General features: G+C 42.2%; 2 protein-coding genes and 1 long non-coding RNA gene across 5 annotated transcripts in view; 1 reads left to right on the plus strand and 2 right to left on the minus strand.

Moving 5' to 3' along the window:
* Positions 1-8,315, plus strand: part of tmtc1 (transmembrane O-mannosyltransferase targeting cadherins 1) — a 49,805-nt gene extending 41,490 nt beyond the window's left edge. For 2 of the 3 annotated variants that reach the window (XM_056424777.1, XM_056424779.1), the window contains exons 14-19: positions 2,366-2,501; positions 2,904-3,048; positions 3,349-3,486; positions 4,588-4,710; positions 6,319-6,396; positions 6,579-8,315. In XM_056424777.1, coding sequence (XP_056280752.1) covers positions 2,366-2,501; positions 2,904-3,048; positions 3,349-3,486; positions 4,588-4,710; positions 6,319-6,396; positions 6,579-6,704 — 746 coding nt within the window. In that variant the 3' untranslated portion in view covers positions 6,705-8,315. The remainder of the gene's footprint in view (positions 1-2,365; positions 2,502-2,903; positions 3,049-3,348; positions 3,487-4,587; positions 4,711-6,318; positions 6,397-6,578) is intronic. The other variant, XM_056424778.1, reaches the window with a different exon arrangement.
* LOC130200462 (uncharacterized) lies at positions 2,584-2,923 on the minus strand. The gene is made up of 2 exons (XR_008833020.1): positions 2,835-2,923; positions 2,584-2,661 (listed from the first exon to the last, which is right to left on the minus strand). It is a non-coding gene; the product is annotated as an uncharacterized LOC130200462 (long non-coding RNA).
* Positions 8,316-10,720: 2,405 nt separating the features above from the next.
* LOC130200889 (NXPE family member 3-like) lies at positions 10,721-16,626 on the minus strand. Its single transcript, XM_056425462.1, has 5 exons — positions 16,114-16,626; positions 13,955-14,247; positions 13,253-13,323; positions 12,715-12,918; positions 10,721-12,631 (listed from the first exon to the last, which is right to left on the minus strand). The coding sequence occupies exons 1-5, from the start codon at positions 16,624-16,626 to the stop codon at positions 12,078-12,080; spliced, it is 1,635 nt and encodes a 544-aa protein (XP_056281437.1). The 3' UTR covers positions 10,721-12,077.
* Positions 16,627-22,861: the final 6,235 nt, after the last annotated feature.

A 22,861-nucleotide genomic window follows, 5' to 3' on the forward strand; every position in this document is an offset into this window, starting at 1 on the left:
GCTTTTGACAAAGTAAATTGGACATTTCTCACAAACACATTACAAAGATTTGGTTTTGGGGAGTCATTTATTAAATGTGTTAATATTCTATACACTGCACCTACAGCCACGGTCATCACCAATGAACACACATCTCAAAGCTTCACACTGCACAGGGGGACTAGGCAAGGATGCCCACTCTCTCCCTCACTTTTCACCATTTATATTAAACAATTAGCTGCAGCCATTCATCAGAACACCTTTATAAACGGAATCCAAACACTTAATACCCATCACAAGATCAGTCTATGCAGATGATTATTGCTCTTCCTCCAAAACCCCTATTCATCATTACAGGAAACTATTAAAATTATTGAAACAATCTCTGACTACTCCATTACCTGGAACAAATCATCCATCCTTCAATTAGATAGTAACAGTTGGGATAGGGCAGGCACTACCTATCCCTTTTTGCACCGGTGTCATCACTTATTTAGGAACAAATATTTCCCTCAGACTGTCAGAGCTGCTCACACTCAACTTCACTCCACTACTTAAAACAATAACTGACGACCTCCTCCGCTGGATGAAACTACCACTATCACTCATGGGCAGAATAGCTACAGTTAAAATAACAATTCTTCCTAAAATAAAATATCTATTTACAATGATTCCATCTCAACCGACCCACTCCTGGTTCAAATCTCTTGACTCAATCAGATTGATTAATTAATTGATCTTAATTTAAATTGTTTTACATTTCCCTTGCCTGAAAAAAACAATTAAATTCCATGTACATGCATATACACATAAATAGAAATCTGCCCTCATCCATGTAATTTGTTTCTTTGATTTTAAAAAGGCTCAGATACACATGCACACACACACACACACACACACACACACACACCATTCTCCAATACTCTGACTTTATGATATTTTGTCCACTGTTTTGTCATCCGCACTGTTTTTTCATCCTCTAGGTATTGTCTTTTGTCTTATAATAAAACCTTCTTTTTTTTTAACAACAAACAAAAAATTAACATAACAACTTCTTTTTTTTAAATACAACAAATACAGTTTTGAGATGCCTTTTATATTCAGCAGACTCTGTCATTGAGGTGTGACGACTGAGCAGCGAGACACAGGACAGGTTTATATTCTGCCAAAACAATTCATAAGGCAAAGCAACATACAGCTAAATGTGTCCCTAAATGAGGTAAATTTAACATAAATACATGATACTAACCTCAACAATGAAAACAATTTACTCAATATTAACTTTGCAAATGACAAAATGCACTTACAAATACACAAACAAAAGGCTCTCCTAAAACCATAACGATAAGTCACAAGAAATACATTATTTTGTATTATATATTGACGTGGCAGCGTGCAGCTTCTTGGCTGTTCATGAAGTCATTCTGAACTAATTTGTCATCTGTGGTCCCTGGGCATGAAATGTGAATGACATATCTGTTAAAAAAATAAGCATAAGCAGAAGAATGTTCGTACTGTTGAAGAGACTGAATGAGTTCTAGCTGTCTTGCTTCCTAAGTAAATATTTGCGGGAAGTTTTACAAACCTGATGTTAGTCACCAACAACACAAATATCAGGTTTCTTCGTTTAAGGGTTTCCGTTGTAGATTGCGAGCTTCAACCGGAGGGTTGGGTTAATGAGCTGTGCAGGTGCACTGAGTGATTGATTTCCTGAGTTGATGCTTGTATTGGTTGTTGTCACAACACAAATGTGCCCAGAGAGGCTACTCATGCCCAGTGTTACTCTAACTTTAAATGAAATCATTTTAAAAATCGTTCAAGTATCTACAATCAAGTGGATGCCATTTTTTTGCAAGTCTCTGCAATACCAGTATGTTTCAGGCACTTTCTGTATTTCTTAAACCAAAACACAGCAGCGTGGTCCAATAGAGGGAGTACAGAGTGTGGTATCATTGTCACTAATCCACCTTGGCTATGAGGGATTCAAACATTTGGTTTGATTTTTTAAAATGTGTTTAGAATTCATTGGCGCAATACTCCACAAGCTATGCACAGTATGAGAAGCACTTAAACTGAACTCATTCTAATGGGACATAATAGTCATCAATACTGAATATTTTACAAATCTGTAGGATATAAATGAGTAGAAGCAAGTATTTCATAAAAATAAATAAATGTGATCACATTTAAAATAGATATCTATTGTCTTTATCTTTATCTTTCCTTTTATCTGTCTCCTCCCTCATTATTTTTCATGTACTTACTATTTTCTCCTGCATGTTTCTTACCTCATTCCTTATTTCTCTTCAACCCTTGTTTATTCCTTCAATACTTTCATTCAGTCTCCCACGGTCCTTTTCTTACTCTTTGCTCTCATGATCTTCAGGAAAGGGAGAGCTGGCAGCCGCTCACTACCAGCAAGCAGTAAGACTCAAACCAGCACACTACGTTGCCATGGTGAACCTGGGCCGCCTCCTCCGATCATCCAATGAGAATACAGAAGCTGAGTCTTGGTACAAGAGGTGAGTAAATAAATGAAGGGGTTTTTTCGACTCGGGGAGGCCTGAAGCCAAAATATGAAAAAGGATGAGCATGCACAAAGGATATATTCGGTAATATACTTTATTTCCAGCAGGCTGTGCCTCTGCTTCCCATTCTGTCGCTCCTCAGTCCCTACTGCTCCTTTATGGGGACAGAAACACACACACAGAGATTGGCCTCAGTTGGTGACTAATTGTTAATCAGCCGCCAGCTGAGGCCAATCTGGAGGATACCAGTCTGAAGTACAATGATATGAACTCCATGATATAAAATAGTTTTTGTTACAATCTAAATGTCGTTGTGCATTAATGTACCTAAAACACTTAATTTAAAGAGCACTGCAATTGTGGAAAGATCTTTATCCTTTGACCTTTTCCCTGCAGGGCGCTGCAGGTGACGAGGAAGGTGGACATCCTGACTCCGCTTGGAGCTCTGTATTACAACACGGGGCGCTACGAGGAGGCGCTGCAGGTGTACCAAGAGGCTGCCGCACTGCAGCCGGACAGCACCGACATCTGGCTGGCTCTGGTGAACAAACACACACACACTCAAACACTTGTGTGTGTGTATGAGCGCTTGTTTGTGTGAGTGAGCGCTTGTGTGTGTTTGTGTGAGTGAGCGCTTGTGTGTGCGTGATTGAGCACATGTGAGTGAGCGTGTATGTGTGTTTGAGTGAGCTTGCGCTTGTGTGTATGTGAGTGAGCGCTTGTGTGTGTAAGAACAACACCCGACTGTTTTTACATTTTTTGTCAAAACCTGAAAACATTATCTCTTACACAAATACACACACACACACATACATATTCACACCTGCTGTAACTGTCCCAGGCTCAGGTATTAGCCATGGCCGGTCATAGCAAAGAGGCAGAGAAGTTGACCCTCGACATCATATCCAGAGAAGGCAGCTGTATCGAATGTTACCGCCTCCTGTCGGCCATCTACAGCAAGCGTGGAAACTACACAGAGGTGTGTATGTTTGACTGTAGATGTCTCTTTTCACTTTCCCTGTGACCCAGTTGTACAATAAATATAAATTATGCGGGACGTGTTTACACTAGAAATCTATCGTGCAATAAAATGCCAGTAGTCATATTAATATCAATGCCAGTGTGGTGCATTAATTTAGAATTTACCACCAAAAATGCAATATATATGTTAAGTCTGTAAAGTAATTCAATTGAAACATTCAAGAAAATGTTTCCAAAATTATGCTTGTACAGTACTTGAGTAAAATGTACTTAGTTTCTTTCCAAGACTGACCATGCAATGAGGAGGTTCACTGTCAGTCACTGGTGTGTAAATGATGTGGCCAGAAGACTGTGGCCCTGTTGAAGGGCCCTGAGGAGTGTTTGCAAAATCAGGGGAAATGTGTGTGTGTGTGTGGGGTGGGGGGGGGGGGGGGGCATAAAGAAGACCATCTGGCCATTTGTGAGCCAGGGCATCTTGACCCAGAGGACTGGTCCTCTCCATCAAATAGAACTAGTGGGGGAAGTGGGTTGACATCTCCCAGGCAAAGAGATGCCCTAAGGCAGAGGTGGAGGCCCCTGGACACCCGGAGCAGCTTTGCAAATCTGGTGCCACCCTGATGGACTCTGCTAAAGTGAGACACAAATTGAAAAACACAAATCAATTCAATGCAATTCAGTTAATTTTAGATAGCCCAATATCACATAGGCAGAGCCATGACAGGAGGCCCTAACTATAATATATTATACAGTATATATTATCAAATTCTTAATTCTGTCACTGTCAGTGTGGCAGTGATAAAGCTGACGCTAACGGGATTAAATTATCACACTCTTCCTCTCCGTACTCCTCACCTTTCTGCTCAGTTTCAAATTTCTATTCTCTTTATTGTCGTCTTCTTCTTCTTCCCTCCATCCCTGTCTCCTTCAGTGGCACTCGTGGTTCAAAGGACCAGGTAGTCATAGGGGCCTTTTTGTAGAGCCTGCTGGGATTCCTGATCTAAACCAACAGTGATAACATTTGCATAGCAAGACGCTTAACTGTAAGAGAGGGGAGGGGGTACTTTTAGTGTGAATGTTCATTTCTGTGTGTCCATGCCAGGCGCTGGATGCTCTGGACAGGGCCCTGCAGCAGAGTCCCGGTGATCTGACAGTGAGAGCAGAGCTGCACTTCTCCAAAGGAAACCAGCTCAGAGAGATGAACCAGCTGGACCAAGCCTTCGAGGTACGACTCCCTTCTCATTCTCCACACATGCTCTGACTCACTCTCTTTACAAAGGCTTCTTTCCAAAGGTGGCATACATTTTGACCTGAACTTCCCAAAACTTGGCAAAGGAACATGGAAATTTACTCTTATGCTGTGTTCACACCAAAATCGTTTCGAATATTCGCATCACTTTACTCACGTGAGTTTACTCGCTTGACTATTTGTGGCTTTTTTAATATATATTTATATTTAAACATAACATCACCCGTCGGCTCACACATCTCGGTGACTTTCACCGACTACGCCTGAGTAACTGCCGCTTCCAGCGCTCCTAGAGCAACAGCAGCCAGATAGATGTACCAACAGTGAAGCATCTCCACACTGATTGGCTTTCGCAACTGGTCGTTGGGCAAATTTTTCGCCAAAGTTGAAATATTTCAGAATGAGGCAAATTTTTTACGCTGCGCAAATCGTGTGATTCGGCAAAGATTCGCGTCAATTCCAATCATTCGCGTCTGTACGTTGACTTTGCATTGGATATACTATATAATTTGCAACTCCTTTGGTGTGAACGCAGCTTAACAAGGTTCATCAGGACATATTAATATGTGAACATGTTCTATTAGATTTTATATACATGTGATTTGTATTACAATATTAATATTTTTTTATTATATGGTATTTATATATCATATTATACTGAATATTAATGTATAATATATATATATATGTATTTAGAGAAAGGGGGATGTAATGTTCACATAGAATATGTTGGTGAGACTTTTTTTCCAATGTTTGAACTAATAAGAGGATACAAATTATCCCTATTAAATACTGACCGGTGCTTAACCCGTACAAAATAAACATTGAGTTATAGAACAACATCTGGAGTAATATTTGTACGTTTTGTACAACACAACAAAAACAATGTTCAAGCAGTATGCAAGTTGGCCACAGACAGACAGATGGACGGACAGATGTAGATTTGTATTGGTTCTTGGATGTGCTATCACCTTCCCATTCTTGATCATGTGAGAGATTTGAATGTCAGTTCTGAGCTGGGCCCAGACCAATGTCTTCAGACATTTAGAAATACAATTGGGCATTCGACAATATGAAAACCTCATGACACAGTTATCCTTTTGATCATCAAAATATGCTTAAAACTCATGAAATGACTTCACTTTTTCTTACATTTTTAAGACTAGAAAAGTGCAATACAAGTGGATTTACTATTTACACACATCGCAGCATAGCAGTCGCTTCAGTTGCATTCATTAAAAACCTTTGTGCAGGGTTGTGTAGAAGTTTGAGTAGTGCTTTAGAACGTCAATGCCGTGATACAATCAGAAGAAGGTTTTCATTCTCTGATTCACTGCTTTGTTCGCACTCGCGCCTCTCTCTCTTCATTCAAAGCGGAGGACTGAGCAATGCTGCATAATTACCTTTAAATCAAGCTTTATTCTCTTTATGATAGAGAACTTTTCAAGACACTTGTGACAATATTTACAATTGACCGGATAATGGAAACTTATTGAGTGTTTTGTATCTTAATCCTTTATCGTCTCCTCCCTAGTTGTTCCTTGAGTGGAATATGACACTGACCAGTCTATTTTCTCCCACCAGAGCTACAAGCTGGCAGTGGAGCTCAAACCTGACCAGTCCCAGGCCTGGATGAACATGGGAGGGATTCAGCACATGAAGGTAGCAAATGTCTATTAATTTCTGAAGTCAAAACCTTTCCTAGTATTTAGGTGGTTAGTGCATCACCTGGGTTTATATTAAAAACATCTTGTGGTCAAGCTATTGAAAGAGCAGCAGCCCAAGTTAATTCCGGATTGAACACATAATGCCGCATACATGTATTGTTCTCTCTGTGTGTGCAGGGAGACTATGCAGCAGCCAGGATGTACTATACACAAGCCCTGCTTCTGAGCCCTGGCTCCAAACTGCTGAAAGAAAACTTGGCCAAGCTGGACCGATTGGAGAGAAGACTGACGGGGGAATTGTAACCCACCACTTTACCATCCCGGGCACAGATAAGGGGAGCAGGGCACAGCCCAGTCCCTCTGAAGCCCAAACACCAGCCATCAGGCAGCTGGATAAAACGGACCTGACCTGGGTACTGAAATGACCAGCCTTAGTAAGAGTGAGACGAAGATGAACCTGTCGGGTCTACAACATGTTTGGAGGTGGTCAAAGAGACTGGTCGAGCTACAGTTCAGACACCTTTCCTTCTCGGAGGAAACTAAATTGAGTGGGCTTGTGTGGAACATGTTTTTATTATTGTTATAAAGTAAATGAGCATGGGAAAAGTAATGTAAAAAAATATATATCTGCTCAAAAGTCTCAGCATTGACCAAAAAGGAGTCAAAACCACTGACCAGTCCAGGAGTCAGTTTCACGGTCACAGAAAAATCACAGAAGACATTCATATTTAACACCAGGGGTTGGGGATGCTGCTTTGAAGATGTCGTTAATGAAGATACAGGATACTCTTCAATGAAAGTAATTAACTTCCCACTCTCTGCTCCATAATGTCAAAACCAACCCAGTTGCTTGTGATTCTCTCCCAAATCCCAAGACTGGGAAACACTAAACAAAATCTGCACAACTGTAGCATTTGGTGGTGCTACAGCCTGCAGATATAAATGTTGCATACCATTGAAAACACAAACACTATGGTACTATATGAAGTGCTACTGTTCGATATTGGTTACAAGTCAGCTCAAGTATTATACTCAAGTTGAGAGATCATGAGCTGAATCTCCATCTACGATTTCTTAACATTCATGACGACATTGGCATGATTTAAATATATATTAGTGGTGTTTCTTTTTCCTCACAAGAACCGAACACACACAATCAACCAGATGCTGGCAAGTGCGGCATTAAAGCGAGGGTTGAGAATCTTTAGAAACTAGTGATATTCCACAAAATCATCCTTTAAATGAAATATTCTACCAAAAAATCCCCGGCCAATGCTGCCAACTGACTTTTCCTAAAATATTAGCAAGCAGATTAGCTCCAAAATGTGCTAAAAGTAGTTGGCAACACGTACCCTTCATGCCTCTTGAAGGCCACTCCCCCCAAAATCTTCATAATGTACAACAAAACGTGCCTAATATTTGTACTCACAGCTGTTCAGCTAGCATCTTGTGAAAGACATGTACTTTGGCCCGAATTAAATCTGAATTATTAGTCCTATGAAAAACGTTGGTCTGCACTTACTGTCCACTTGATGACATGAGTCGCTTCATTCTCCGAAGACACACAGTTGAAAGGAAAATATTTAAAGATCTCAGATTATATGATAAATGTAATACGATTCATAACCGCCGCATTTTCTTTAAACGTAAACTCTGGAAGTTCATCTGACCTCCATTTCCAGAACTAGGAACAAGATTATATTGCGAGCCTTCTGCGACGACATTAAGCTAGTTTATCTACTCCTGTGTGAGGAGTCATTCGTACTCTAACCTCTGAAGGTTACTGTTTGGTTTCTTGTTGTAGTTTTGTTGACTATGAAAAATTATTGTTGTGGAATGACAATGGGATGAAAATGAAGTGACGAGTGCAATGACTGACTTGCACCAAGAAAATAAAGTATATGTTTTATTAAATGGTGTTTGGAGTTATTACTATATTATAAATGTTTATGAGGAATTCAATTCAGTTTATTTGTATAGCCCATTTTCACAAATTACAAATTTGTCACAGAGTGCTTTACAATCTGTACACATAGACATCCCTGTCCCAAAACCTCACATCGGATCAGGAAAAACTCCCAAACAACCCTTCACGGGGACAAAAGGGAAGAAACCTTCAGGAGAGCAACAGAGGAGGATCCCTCTCCAAGATGGACAGGTGCAATAGATGTTATGTGTACATAGGGACAGATTTAGAGTTAAAATACATTCAATGAATATGACAGAGTATAAATAGTTGGTAGAAGGCATATTCCACGATGGAGACCTCCACAATCCAACAGGTAGATGGAGGTAGAGAGGAGTGGCGGAGTCTCAGCAGGGCCATGGCATAGTTGGTAGTAGGCATTCCACGATCCAGACCTCGATGATCCATCAGGCAGATGGGATCTATGACGTCACATAGTGTCCGATGACCCCATGAGACGTGAAGTCAAAAGGACTCCGGGGAGACAGCAGAGTTAGTAATGTGCAATAGAGAGATAAAAATGCATCCATAAGGAGAGAGAAAAGAGGAGATGGGTGCTCAGTGTATCCTGAATGTCCCCCAGCAGCCTATAAGCCTATAGCAGCATATCCACGGGCTGGACCAGGTGAACCTGATTCAGCCCTAACTATAAGCTCTGTCAAAGAGGAAAGTCTTAAGTCTACTCTTAAATGAGGTGACTGTCTGCCTCCAGGACTGAAATTGGAAGCTGGTTCCATAGAAGAGGAGCTTGATAACTAAAGGCTCTGGCTCCCATTCTACTTTTTAAGACTAGGAACTACAAGTAGTCCCGCATTTAGTGAGCGCAGCTCTCTAGTGGGGCAATATGGTAATACAAGCTCCTTAAGATATGATGGTGCATCACCAATCTAGGCTTTGTACGTTTAGAGAAGAATTTTAAAAGTGATTCTTGATTTTACAGGGAGCCAGTGCAGAGCAGCTAATGCAGGAGTGATGTGATCTCTTTTCTTAGTTTTAGTGAGAACACGAGCTGCAGCATTCTGGATCAACTGGAGGGACCTAAGAGACTTATTAGAGCAGCCTGATAATAAGGAGTTGCAGTAATCCAGTCTAGAAGTAACGAACGCGTGAACCAATTTTTCTGCATCTTTTTGAGACAAGATGTGCCTGATTTTTGAAAAATTACGTAGATGAAAGAATGCAGTCCTCGATATTTGCTTTATGTGGGAGTTAAAGGACAAGTCCCGATCAAAGATAACGCCGAGATTCTTTGCAGTGGTGTTGGATGCCAGGGCAATGCCAACTATAGAAACCACATCACCAGATAATTGATCTCTGAGGCGCTCAGGGTCGAGTAAAATTACTTCGGTTTTGTCTGAGTTTAATATCAAGAAGTTGCAGGTCATCCATGTTTTTATGTCTTTAAGACATGCTTGAATTTTACTGAGCTGGTTGGTCTCCTCTGGTTTTATCGATAGATATAATTGAGTATCATCTGCATAACAATGAAAGTTTATGGAGTTTTTCCTTATAATATTGCCCAAAGGAAGCATGTATAAGGTAAATAAAATTGGTCCAAGCACAGAACCTTGTGGAACACCGTGACTAACGTTGGTGGTTAACGAGGCTTCATCGTTTACAAATACAAACAGATTGATCTGATAAATAGGATTTAAACCGGTGCCTGAAATACCAATCGACTGATCCAGTCTCTGTAATAGGATGTCATGGTCAATAGTGTTGAATGCAGCACTAAGGTCTAACAAGACCAGTACAGAGATGAATCCTTTAACTGATGCCATTAGGAGGTCATTTGTAATTTTCACCAGTGCTGTCTCTGTGCTGTGGTGTTTTCTAAATCCTGACAAACTCTTCAAATAAACTATTATAATGTAGAAAGTCACATAACTGATTTGCGACCACTTTCTCAAGGATCTTGGAGAGGAAGGGGAGGTTAGAGATCGGTCTGTAGTTAGCCAATACCTCTGGATCCAGAGTGGGCTTCTTCAGGAGAGGTTTAAAGGAATGTGGTACGTGGCCTGTTAGCAAAGACACATTGATAATATCTAATAGAGAGCTGCCAATTAAAGGCAAAACATCTTTAAGCAACCTTGTCGAGATGGGGTCCAAGAGACAGGTAGACATGTTAGAAGTAGAAACCGTTGAAGATAATTGGTCACGGTTGATGGGAGAAAAGCCATCTAAATATACACCAGGGCATACAGCGGTTTCCAAGGCCATTCCACTTGAGGACAGAGTAAGGCTCGACAACCTACAGTTACACATTTGTGTACAGATTTTTGAGACTTTAGAGATCCACAAATAAATGCAGTGCGATCCACAAATAAATACATATAAATCCACAGACAAATAGACAAATCCACATAGAAATGCCTAAATATATTTGGGATTTTTCTTTTAAATTGATATAAATCGTAATTTATTTACGTGTGTATTGGAATGTATTTGTGAATCTTTCTGGGTGCATTTATATATTGTATATATTCGTGAACTTTTTTGCATGCATTTGTGAATTTGTGTGTTTACATTTGTGAGTGTGTGCATTTGCAATTATTGAGACTGATCTGACCCCATAGAGGGCAGATGCAAGGAATGAAACAATCATGAGACAGGAGTGGCTGAGGGCATTTGCTGTTACGGGTTGTCACGGGGTGACGCTCAGGTGGAGAGAAACAAGGCTGGACTCCAGGTTTGATTAGAAACAAAAAATACTTTTTACTGAGAAAAAGGACATCGACACAATGGTCATAGGCGCATTGGCACAAGAGACAAAACACCCAGGAACAAGGAGATTAAAGAAGGCAACAATCCGACAGGAGACAAAGGAAAGACAGGCACAATATATACGGGGGGGAAACAGATGTACGTCATGAGACAATAACGGGATAAAAATGTCTGAGGGCAGGTTCAGGCCATGAAACAATCAGAGGAACAAGTGTGGCTGAGGGCAGGTGAAGGGAATGAACAATCAAGACAGAGGAGACAAAGATAAGAAACAGAACAGGGCGTTACAGTTGCAGGGAATGATCAATCAAGCTACACTGGGGAGACACAGAACAGGGCGTTACAAAATCACATTCTTTTGATGAAAGAAACCCCAATTTTGCCACTTGGAGAAAAAAAAATCTATATATGTGTATATAAATTGAAATTGAGACTCAGTATTTAGCTTATCTTTTTTGTAAAGATGAAAACAGGAAAACATACCATTGTTGTAAGAAAGGCAAAAATAAAACAATATGTCATTGTTGTTGATTCAATAGGATCCTTGATATTTGGACATGTGGAAGGATATTCTGTGTGCATTTTGTTCATCTACAAATGCCATCATAATCGAAAGACCAGGGATAAAGATGTCTCTTCTTTGTGAAGCAACTAAAAGAATAATGATTAAGTCCCACAACCATGTTTCTGAGACGAGGGAACACAGTTTCTGAATCTTAAACCACTGACCCACAACCACCTTTGGCAATTCTGTGAGGCAATGCCAAGACACATTATGTTGTGTGTGATCATTCAGCAGTTTTTAATACCCATGCAGTCTGCTGAATATAATAAATTGTATTCATCAGATTAATACATTTGCCTCAGAAGGCTTTACCATCTGTACACATACATCCTCTGTCCCAGGACCTGACATTGGAACATGAGCTAACATGTAAACTCATGATCTTCAATCCCCGAATTCCCCTCCCCTATACAGAGCAGAACTAGCCAGCCTTCTGAGGACATATGTAGGACAAGATATGGTTGATCATATTCTTAATAATGGGAGGTTGTGGGTGGAGGTTATGCGGCAGATAGTGGGCCAGGCTCATCTCCCAGGCATCGATTAGATGGACATTCAGTCCTTTGAACATGGCTCTGAGCACCTTATCACGCTGCAGTGAGAACCAGTCGCTGTTGGTAATTGTCTCATAAAGTGTCAAAGCTTTAAGGTTTGCTGTCCGGATGACGACCTGCGTGTCTGGAGCCCTGTCCAGCAGCCGCACCACCGCCCTGCGGATGCTCTGCAGCCTCCTGATGTAGATCACCATGGGAAAAGTGCTGAAGTGAGACCAAATGCCAATGACTACAACAGTGTTGGTGCCTCCAACTAAGCCATTTAGCTCATTGGCAATGTAACGAAGCTCTCTAGTTGGGATGTTGGAAAAACGGAGAGGAGGACCATGGCAGCGGAACGTCACCAAGATGTTGTTTGCATAGTCTAAGGTCATTAAAGGTCCGCCTTGCTTTGAGCTGTGAAGATCAAACTCCGCAAGACCTGAAAATGTTACAGGGGGAACATATTAGGCTGCAGTGGGAACAAAACCAAACTGTTGCATGAAATCTGTGTGAATCAGCTACCTGCTAGGGCTTTGTTGAGGAATTCAAACCACTGCCTGATGGTGGAGTCTCCATACATGTGGACCGCCTTGCCTTTCAGACACGCAGTGATGGCAGACGTGTTGAATTGGCGAATTGTGGTTCCACTTAGTGCTCGCCACAAACCCTGGTAGTAATAACCAGAAGGTCCAGATGTCACAGTGCTGCTCTTCACCTTCAGGTGACCTGACGAAGGAAGTGAAATAATAGGGCAGGGTTTATGCCCTGAAAAAAACGAACCAATTTGATTGTATGAACCTCTTATGGATGATCAGTCCTCCCAGCACACTTTCTTAGTCAGTAGGACATTCAGTTTTGACTTATTGTTATTATAGTCGGCAGTAAAGTTCTTCACATTCAGCTGAACTGACAGGAAGTGAAATAATAGGGTAGGGTTTATCCCCTGAAAAAAAAAAAAGATTTGATTTGATTTGTATGAACCTCTTATGGATGCTCCGTCCTCCCAGCACACTTTATTTTCTTATTGTTATTATAGTCGGGGGTAAAATCATGCTCTAACCTCTCTTGTTTGGCAACACAGTGACATTGGAAGGTCCTGAAGCCCGAATGGAGACTTTCATATTGACATCACTAAAGAAAAAAAGCACAAATAAAATGTCTTAAAAATGCTACAACTCAATACAAGATAAGGTGACAGACAATTTAAATAATTTATAAAGGTTAAAATTGTTTTGTGGGATGTACTTCAACATCCCACAAAGCTTTACCCTGAAAAAAATCAATTTAGTAAGTTAGTGACGCCCGTATCAATATTTTCATACAAGCAATGGGTCAATGGGTCAACGACAGGGTAATCTGCAATAGTAAAACACACTTCAATTAAACTCAAAACCAAACGCATTGAATACAGGCCATCAACTCAAAGTTCTCAAATAACACATGTCATCTTATCCAAAATAAAATTAAGCACTCCGCTGTGGTTCCTATACTGGCCAGAAGCCAGTTAAGAGTAGCCAAAACTGGGCACCAAAACAAATTGTGCAGTTCGCTGCATCTGAATGCGAGATCAGCCATGGCAAACACCGAGGTGCACACTCACTCAAGGACAGACGGTTGCCTACAATGGCATAATAAAATATACATTATTAACAGAATAAAAAATGTACAAGTAAAGTAGTTTATAAAGTAAATTATTCGTTTGATCCTTACATTTCAAAGTTCTTCAGGGTCAAAAGATTTGATGCCTCTCTTTGTCCCTCACCTTTGAAAGAGCTTCTCCTCCTCGTCCTTGAGGTTTTGTTTATATCCTCCCCCAACATGATTGATCCTGGCATCACAGCTCAGATTCTTTGGCTTGTAACAGAACCAAGGCTCCCCTGTACGGAGGTCTGTGTAGTTACACAGCGGCTGGGTTGGCCGTAGGCAGACGTTACAGATGGTGACTTCAGAGAGTGAGCCTGAGTTGAAGAGGCTCTTAAAGTAAATCCGGTCTGGCTGTTCTCTGGTCAGCCTGTCGAGCACTGAGATGGCCTCACTAGAGTGAACCAGCGTAACCTGATTGGATACAGAACCAGAGTTTTCAATAATAATCTACAATTCGTGGCAAGAAATTAGCCCTGTCATTTTTTAAATACAAGTGTTTTTTATCTTTTAATAGACTGAAAGCAGAAGTAATATTGTTATAGTCAATACAAAGTTGCACATTATTTTCCTCATATTGTGGAGCCCCAATGTATTGGCAAACATGTATATAATATCCATAACTTTGTTTTCATTGGAGTATATTCACCCTTGAACAAAGAATCATTGTTTTTTTGTTACCTTAGAATGAGTCCTTCATCTCTACATAGACAGCAGGTCTCATCACAGAGTCTCTAGCACAGGGGTGGCCAACCAGTCAGAGACTAAGAGCCACATTTTTTACTGTGTTACCGCAAAGAGCCATATCATGCGCACGCGCACACACACACACACACACACACACACACACCCCTCTGCTCAGCCAGATTTATTGTAAATGTCACACACCAACATGATGACAGAAATGGACTCCTACAGTACTAAGACCACAAGCCAGTCACTCACACACACACACACACACACACACACACACACACACACACACACACACACACACACACACACACACACACACAGAGAGAGACTCTCAGTTCAACAAAGTCCACAAACACAAATATATTAATTTACAATAGCGTTTTTCTTTTACTATGCATGTTGCTTAGTGGGACGTGTGTCATCTGCAGTAGATCGCTGGAGATCCTGGCAAACTCTGCACTTTACTTTACTCAGCACATTACTTTATTTCCCCCCTGTATATTTAGTATTAGTATTTAGTTTTTAATATTTTGTTTTGTGTTTTATATTTATTTTCATTGATGCTCTGATGTGCACCGCTGCTGTGATTTTTGAAATGTCCCCACTGTGGGACGAATAAAGGAATATCATATCATATCATCATATCATGGACCCTATGTCAGTTGGGATCGGCTCCAGCGCCCCCGCGACCCTAATGAGGATGAAGCGGTATTGATAATAGAATGGAATAGAATCATCATATCATATTCTTTGAACAATCCTCTTCAAATCTGGCTTAATTCTGTTGTTGCCACTCGAAGCAATTCTTTCACGTGGGTGTCAGAATAGGTCGACTACAGCTTTGACTTCACGTGTTTCAGGAAACAGACTCGCACACGCACGATTTTCATCGGATTAAAGTCCGCGAAACCGCCTCCGGAGAACCGCCACTCCACGCAGAAATACCACATCCGAATGTCGAGTGGGCCGTTCTACGGAGGGTTTGGCGGACGCGGATGAAAGTATCCGAAAATCGAATGCTGCACTTACGCCATGAACGCCGCATTATGGGCGACTGGATGTCGGGTCCTACTAAAACTCCTTTAGCCGAGGAGCGGGACATCAGCTGCCCATGGTGCGGCGTCCATGGCGTAAGTGCAGCGTTTGATTTTCGGACACTTTCATCCGCGTAACCCTCTGTAGAACGGCCCCTCGACATTCGGATGTGGTATTTCTGCGTTTGGCCCGCGGGCCGCGAGTTTGAGCTCCCTGCCTTACTTGGAAACTTTGTGGTATTTTCATCTCACGCACATGCGCTTTTGACGAAAATAACCTGATCAACTCACATTAAAAAAAATATAAACTTCGATTTGAACGTAAGAGCCATATGAAGCCAGACAAAGAGCTGCATGTGGCTCGCGAGCCGCGGGTTGGCCACCCTTGGTCTAGCATGTTACACCACCATGTTGCCCTGAACCATTGGATTTAGGGAGAGCCTTTTTATATTTTTGCGTTACCTGAAGGCCAGTGTAATTCTAAGAAACCTCACCACTGCCACTAAACCCCACACACAGAACCGTTACCATGATATTTTTTTAGCATTACCTCAACCTGTGCGTCTCCTTTCCAGAGTAAAGAGAAGACAGCTGAGTAGCTCCCATTTAGATGATCCACCACTTGCCCAGCAACACCAGCTTCAAGCTTCCGGTTGTGCAGCCGGGCGAGTAGGAAGTCCCCCCCAGACATCTTGGCACGACCCTGGAAGTCAGAGGTTTGTATCATGACCTCCAGCTGATCCCCTACATGCCACTGTCCTCCTCTCCTCCCTGGGTGAATGGTGAAGTTGCTGTGAGCTGGATCACTGGTCTGCTCCAAGGAACCAAGAGCTGGCAAAATTTGAGTTTTAGGCCAAGCGGTGGAACCTAGTAAGAGGCGTTCCTCCAGAGCGTCCTGAGGGGACAGCGGCTGGAAGGTGCAGAAGCTGCGATCCATGTCAGGGTCAGAGGAGACTCTCGGGGTGAATATGATGGAGTTGACTTTAGGCTGAAACTGGCAGAGGGTCGAGAGAGAGATGTTGACAAAGATGCAACAACAACAAAGACGGAAGATCTTTCCCATACCAAAACTCAAAATTACTGTCAGTGCTGTATTTATATTTTCATTCTCTTTACATTTTTTCCAACAGCAACAATCTGTAATGTAGACAGAAGATGATACTCAATTGTAGTTGTTGGCAACAGCAGGCTCAGGATCAGGTTCTGCACAGCTGTGTAAGAAGAAAGTCTGTAACTGGACTCCCTTTAAGTAAACCCACCACATTTAAGTAATGTATGACTTCTTCGGTTTCAAAACTCAATCAAGCCTAAAGGAGCTCTTCAATCTACAATTGAAAACCTCTTACTTCAAATGGTTACTTCTGTCTGTTTAATTCTAGTTTCATTATTGTTTTGATTATTTGCAAATATACTGTATATGTGACATGTGCGTGATGAAACCTTTCAGCCCATCTTTTTGCTTGAGCTATTGTCATTTGTCCAACAGATGGCAGGATAGAGATATATTTGTACAACCGACAGTGTGGGTTATGTGAATCTGGTTTCATTCTTTCTCTCTCTGCCTCATAAATAAAGTAAATGATACTGTTCATTGCTTGGGTGTGTCTGTCTGTGTCTTGTTTATTTTTCTGTGTGGCAATTTTTCATATTTTAATATGTTGCTTAATCGTCTGTTAACATGATATGCACCACCAAAGCTATTGAGAACCATAATAGTAGGGGACCTGACACAACATCTATTTTGATGGCCTTTAATATTTCAGATTGGGGCCTCCTACTGAGTTAATACGGCTCTGGGATCTCATCATGGCTGTGAAATAAAACCATTTTAGTGTTTTGTACAGGCTGATGTTTGACAGAAATCACAAATTACAAATTTGCCTGAGAGGGATTTACAATCTGTACACATACAACATCCCTGTCCCAGGACCTCACATCGGATCAGGAAAAACTCGAGGCCCGGAAGGCCTCCTTCTTCAGCTTGATGGCTTCCCTGACCCCTGGTGTCCACAACTGGGTTCTCGGGTTGCCGCCACAACAGGCACCGATGACCTTCCGCCCACAGCTCCTATCTTCCGCTTCCACAATAGAGGCTTTGAACATGGTCCACTCGGATTGCATGTCCCCAACCTCCCTCGGGATGTGTCAGAAGTTCATCCGGAGGTGGGAGTTGAAGTTCACCCGCAGTACACGTTTGGGCTTGCCAGGTCTTTCTAGCCGACTCCCCCGCCATCTGATCCAACTTACCACCAGGTAAGTTCTCTGTCATTGCCCACGTGAGCGTTGAAGTCTCCCAGGAGAACTGTGGAGTCAGCAGGCGGTGCCCTTTCCAGGACCCCTCCCACCGACTCCAAGAAGGCCGGATACTCTGAACTGCGGTTTGGTGCATATGCAAATAAATAATAATAATAATAATAATAATACAAATAAATATTACATTTCAATTATACCCTGAAAAAACCCCCTAAGAAACCCTATGTCCTTTAAGAACGTGAACAGTACTCTAATCTGTGCTCTCCCACCCATGCTCAGAATTCCCTTCAGTGTACACTCATGCACGCCCAATTCCTTTAGTTTCTTCCTCATCAACTCTCTCCGAGTCTCATGCACCTTACAATTCACCACCACATGCTCCACTGACTCCTCTTCTCCACATCCTTCACACAGCCCTGTCTGGTGTTTCCCTATCATTTTCAGTGTCATGTTGAGTGCAGTATGGCATAACCGTAGCCTTGTCAGCACTGTTTCCTCTCTCCTGTTCCAACTTCCCACCCTGGTTGCCTTAACACTCCTTTGAATAACATATAAATGTTTCCCTTTCTTCTCTCTGTCCCACCTATTTTGCCACATTTGGTTGACGTTTTCCCAGTTAATGCTCTTGACCTCCGCCTTACTGATGCTAATCCTTATTTCTATGTATCCTTTCTTTAAAGCCCTCTTTGCCAACTTGTCCGCCCTCTCATTCCCACTCACCCCTGCTGGAACCCACATGAATTTAACCTGACCTCCCTGGTTGGTTACGCGTCTGGCCGACTGAAGGACCTCATAAGGTATGTCTTGACGACTGCATGAACGAAAAGATCTTAGGCTTGCTAAAACTGAAGCTGCATCGGAGCATATTAATACCTTTTCCTGTTTTGCCTTTTCCACCCATCGTAACGCCACTAGCACTGCCACAATCTCCATTGTGTAGACCCCTAGCCTATCAGATGTTCTCCTGTTGATCCCTACTCCTTTATCTGGTATTGCTACCCCAAATCCTGTCACTCCTGTCTCAGGTTTCTTAGCACCGTCCGTATACATCATAGTATATTTACTGTATAGTTTCATTACTCGATATTCAAATGCACTAAACAAATCCCTTTTTCCTTTCTCTTATCTTTTTAAATCTAACAGATACCAGTCAACTTCAGGCCACACAAGTGTCCATGGAGCCATCACCGGGTAAACCACAGAGGGGCTTATACTTAGACCAAACACATTAAACTCCCTTGCAATGTCATTGCCTATCCGACCAAAGTTATCTTTCTGGCTCCTCCCATTCTCCCAGACCGCCTGCAACACTTCTTTTGCAGGGTGAGTATCATTGTGTCTCTGCAAATTAGCCCAGTAGTTTTCCATTAGTTGTTTTCTCCTTAAATCCAGCGGCATTTCTCCCATTTCTACCTGCAGGGTAGGGATTGGCGATGTTTTAAAAGCTCCACTACATACTCTTAATGCCTGCGCCTGAACCACATCCAATATACCAATTAGAGATTTAGCTGAAGACCCATATGCTAATCCAATGCGGATCTTATCAAGGCCACATACATGGTTTTCAATGATGAACAGCTGGCTCCCCACTCCCTACCACTCACACATCTCATCACATTTATTACTTTTTTGCATTTTTCCTCTACTCTCCTGATGTGATCTGCTCATGTTAACCGTGAATCAAAAAGAACCCCCAGAAATGTAAATGTTCCAACCCTTTCTAATTCTTTCCCAGACATTGCTAGCTTCATCCCATCTTTGATCATTTTCCTGGTGAAAAAGACCATTTGTGTTTTTTCCACTGAGAACCTGAACCCCCAATCATATCCCCACTCCACCACCTCATCGATTGCTTCTTGCACTTTCCTGACTGCATGTTCCATGTTCCTTCCTTTCTTCCATAATGCCCCATCGTCAGCAAACAGAGACCTACCTATCTCTATTGGTACCTTTGTGAGTGTGGCAGCAGGGGGTGTTTAGGCTCGGCTGCAGAGTGGGTGGAGCGGGGGTGTGGTTCAGGGAACGGTGTCTGATTGTCATCAGCTGGACTGATTGGTAATCAGATTGGTAATCAGTCCAGCTGATGACGATCTGTGTTGGTGTATCTGAGTCTGTCTCCATAAAGGAGCTGGACAGACGGAAGTTTGGAGGAGCGTGGAGAGCAGAGACACAGTCTGCGGTCGGAATAAACTTTGTTACCGAATATCAGTGGCGGTGCGTCCATAGAGGGCTTTAGGTAGTGATGGTGAGATGAAGCCTCATGAGGCATCGAACCACTTCAGCCAATTGGTTCGAGAAAGGGTTCATTTCTCGAAGCTTCATGTGCTCACGAAACCACCTACTGGCCAAGTGCATAATCACAGGCAGCTGTATCTGATCCACATAATGTGATGCATTGAATTTTTGTGTCTGTTATGGCTGTTGGGAATGACTATGAATTACAAAAATGTATGACCAAATCATTTCTGGACATAAATTATCACATATGTGCATAATACAATATTTTTTGAATGTATTCTGTGTGTGTAAATTTTCCCAAAATGGTAGTATCATATGATACGGCAGGTTGTGTAATAATGTTATTATGTCACTTTAGGAAAATGGCATGGGCTTAAGCAGGCAGAGGACAGTGAACGTGTGTGTGTGTAACTAGGAAGAGGGGACTGAATATGCTTGTGTAAACTTGGACAGTGATGTACAGGACAAGGGACATTTTATTCATTTTTATTCAGAAATAACAGTTTCTCAACAGTTCCATCTTATCACCTATCCTTCTCTCCTCACTCTCCTAACTATCTCTCTCTCTAAACTCTCCAAACTCTCAACCAACAACCCACATTTTGAATGGAGCCTGAGGGGTTTATATTGCTGTCAAACCTCCCGGCAATATCTGAACCACTTCCTGAAGCAGTCACGTGGTACAGCCGGGCAGCGAGGCTTCGGACGTCATCATTTTTGGCTCCTCCCCTAAATGAAGCAAGCCTCGATACGTGCTTCGAGGAAACGCCCCCTCCATTACTCGACACACGCTTCGAAGCGTCGGCACATCTCGTAACAACACTAGCGCTAGGGCGCCGCCCCTCTTAAAATGTTGAGATGGAAAAAAAAAGAAGAAAAAAAAAAAAATATCCTGTCAAAAAACATATACCATCCATCTATCCATCCATCCAGCAATTATACCGTGTTGACGCGCTAAATGTGTGTGGGAGACCGTCAGCCTGTCAACAACCACTTAAGTTAAATGAGACATAAATAATATATCGCCACTCATCCTCACGGAGAGAAGCCCCTCCCCATTTTCGGGGCACCGGCCCAACGTGTGTGTGCGGCAGCGAGCAAACATTTCACGGTCGTTTCGGCAAGGACGGCTTCTCATTGGCGGATGAAACGTGAATCTTGGGGCGCAAACATATGTGCCCTGGCCAATGACATCGTTTCTTATTTCACGTGACTGGACTATTCGGCAAATGAGAGACCGGTATCGTTCCCTCAGCCCAGAGAGCTCCACGGAGCTACGCGAGCAGGTTGCTAACCGGAGCTGGTTAGCTGGAGGCTCAGTGTTTAGTTTCCCCTGTCTGTTGTTCCAAAGTCCTGGGACTGAAACTCTCTGGACTACAACGGGGTGAGGGATCTAAAGAGCTGCAGACAAGTGTAAAGCATGAATCTTGCCGCAGCCATCTAGCTCAGGGTCTCAACCCCGGGCCACGGCCAGACGTCCGCGCTTGGTTGGAACCGGCATGGAAAAAGTGAATAAATATATATATATATTTTAATCAGTCGGAAAATATATTATTTTGAAAAAGGACCGGATACACCCGTGTGTACGTCTGAGCCGCGTTCAGGAGCCTTAAAGTTCGGGTTTATCGCTGCAGGCGAGTCTCACACGCCAAACCCTCTGCTGGCGGCACATTTCAGTGACAAAGAATCTTAAAACATATTCAACCTGCTCAATGAATTCTGTCACTTCAGAGAAATGACAACTGTTTTCAAGTTGGCCGATAAAGTCGCTGCTGTGTGGGCGAGTGAACAGCGGAATATTCTACATGTTCTAATGACAGCGACCAGAACTCGGTTAGGAGCAGCGGACCAAACACACGTCTGTGTCGCCGTCTCCATCAGCGGCTCGTTGCAGGTAAACAAGCGCACGGCTCACACTAATTCGGCGTAATGATGAGTTGTAGTTTTGGCACTTTATGCCCTTCGTATAATTGTATGACGTCATATTTATTACGTCATTTATATTGCCGGTCCGTGAAAATAATTTCTGACACAGAACCGGTCCGTGGCTCAAAAAAGGTTGGGGACCGCTGATCTAGCTAAAAGCATGGAGCTAACTAGCTAACAGCATGAAGCTAACCCTGTTTGCAGAGCAGAGCAGCAGAAGGAGACCGAACTGGCATCGAAAACACAACGAAGAAGTTCTGAAAAACAGACACATTCCCTCAAGAATAATGGAAACAGGCTGGTTACAGACATGATTGACTTTAACCAGAGAGTTATTGAGAAGTTTGCCAACTTTAAAGAGAGGAGGGCTACTTTTTTTTTTTACATGTAGTGGGGTCTACTCTGTCAAACAGTTAGAAATGCACTCTGTCATTTCTTGTTTTCAATGTATTGTATTTTATTTTTGTTTGTTGTTCAACGATATTGTTGAGTGTTTGTGAATTTATTTTAATGAGCTATTTTTATTTAGCGTTATTTTTAAAAATCAGTTTCCTGCGGAAATTGCTTTGCATCTCTGTTGCACTTCCTGCTCCTGAGTCCCGTCTTTCCCTCACAATGGTTTTATATTGCTGAGGGTGAGTTGAGTGAAAAACGATGTCACACTATTTTGGCTATATTTTTTGATAAAAATTAACCGTTTATGTTACATACAGTAATGGAATGCTAATACGATCACAGCGTCCAGCTGTCGTGTCATTTAGACCGTCAAAATATACGTTTGGTGGCGGTTTCATTGAGCCACTTTGGCACCGTTTGTTTAGCTACATCCGGTCGCCCCGACGTATATTTTCCTTGTGTAAATTGTGTTGTTTTGCGTGTAT

The sequence above is a fragment of the Pseudoliparis swirei genome, chromosome 10 (assembly GCF_029220125.1).
Source record: "Pseudoliparis swirei isolate HS2019 ecotype Mariana Trench chromosome 10, NWPU_hadal_v1, whole genome shotgun sequence".
NCBI lineage: Eukaryota > Metazoa > Chordata > Actinopteri > Perciformes > Liparidae > Pseudoliparis > Pseudoliparis swirei.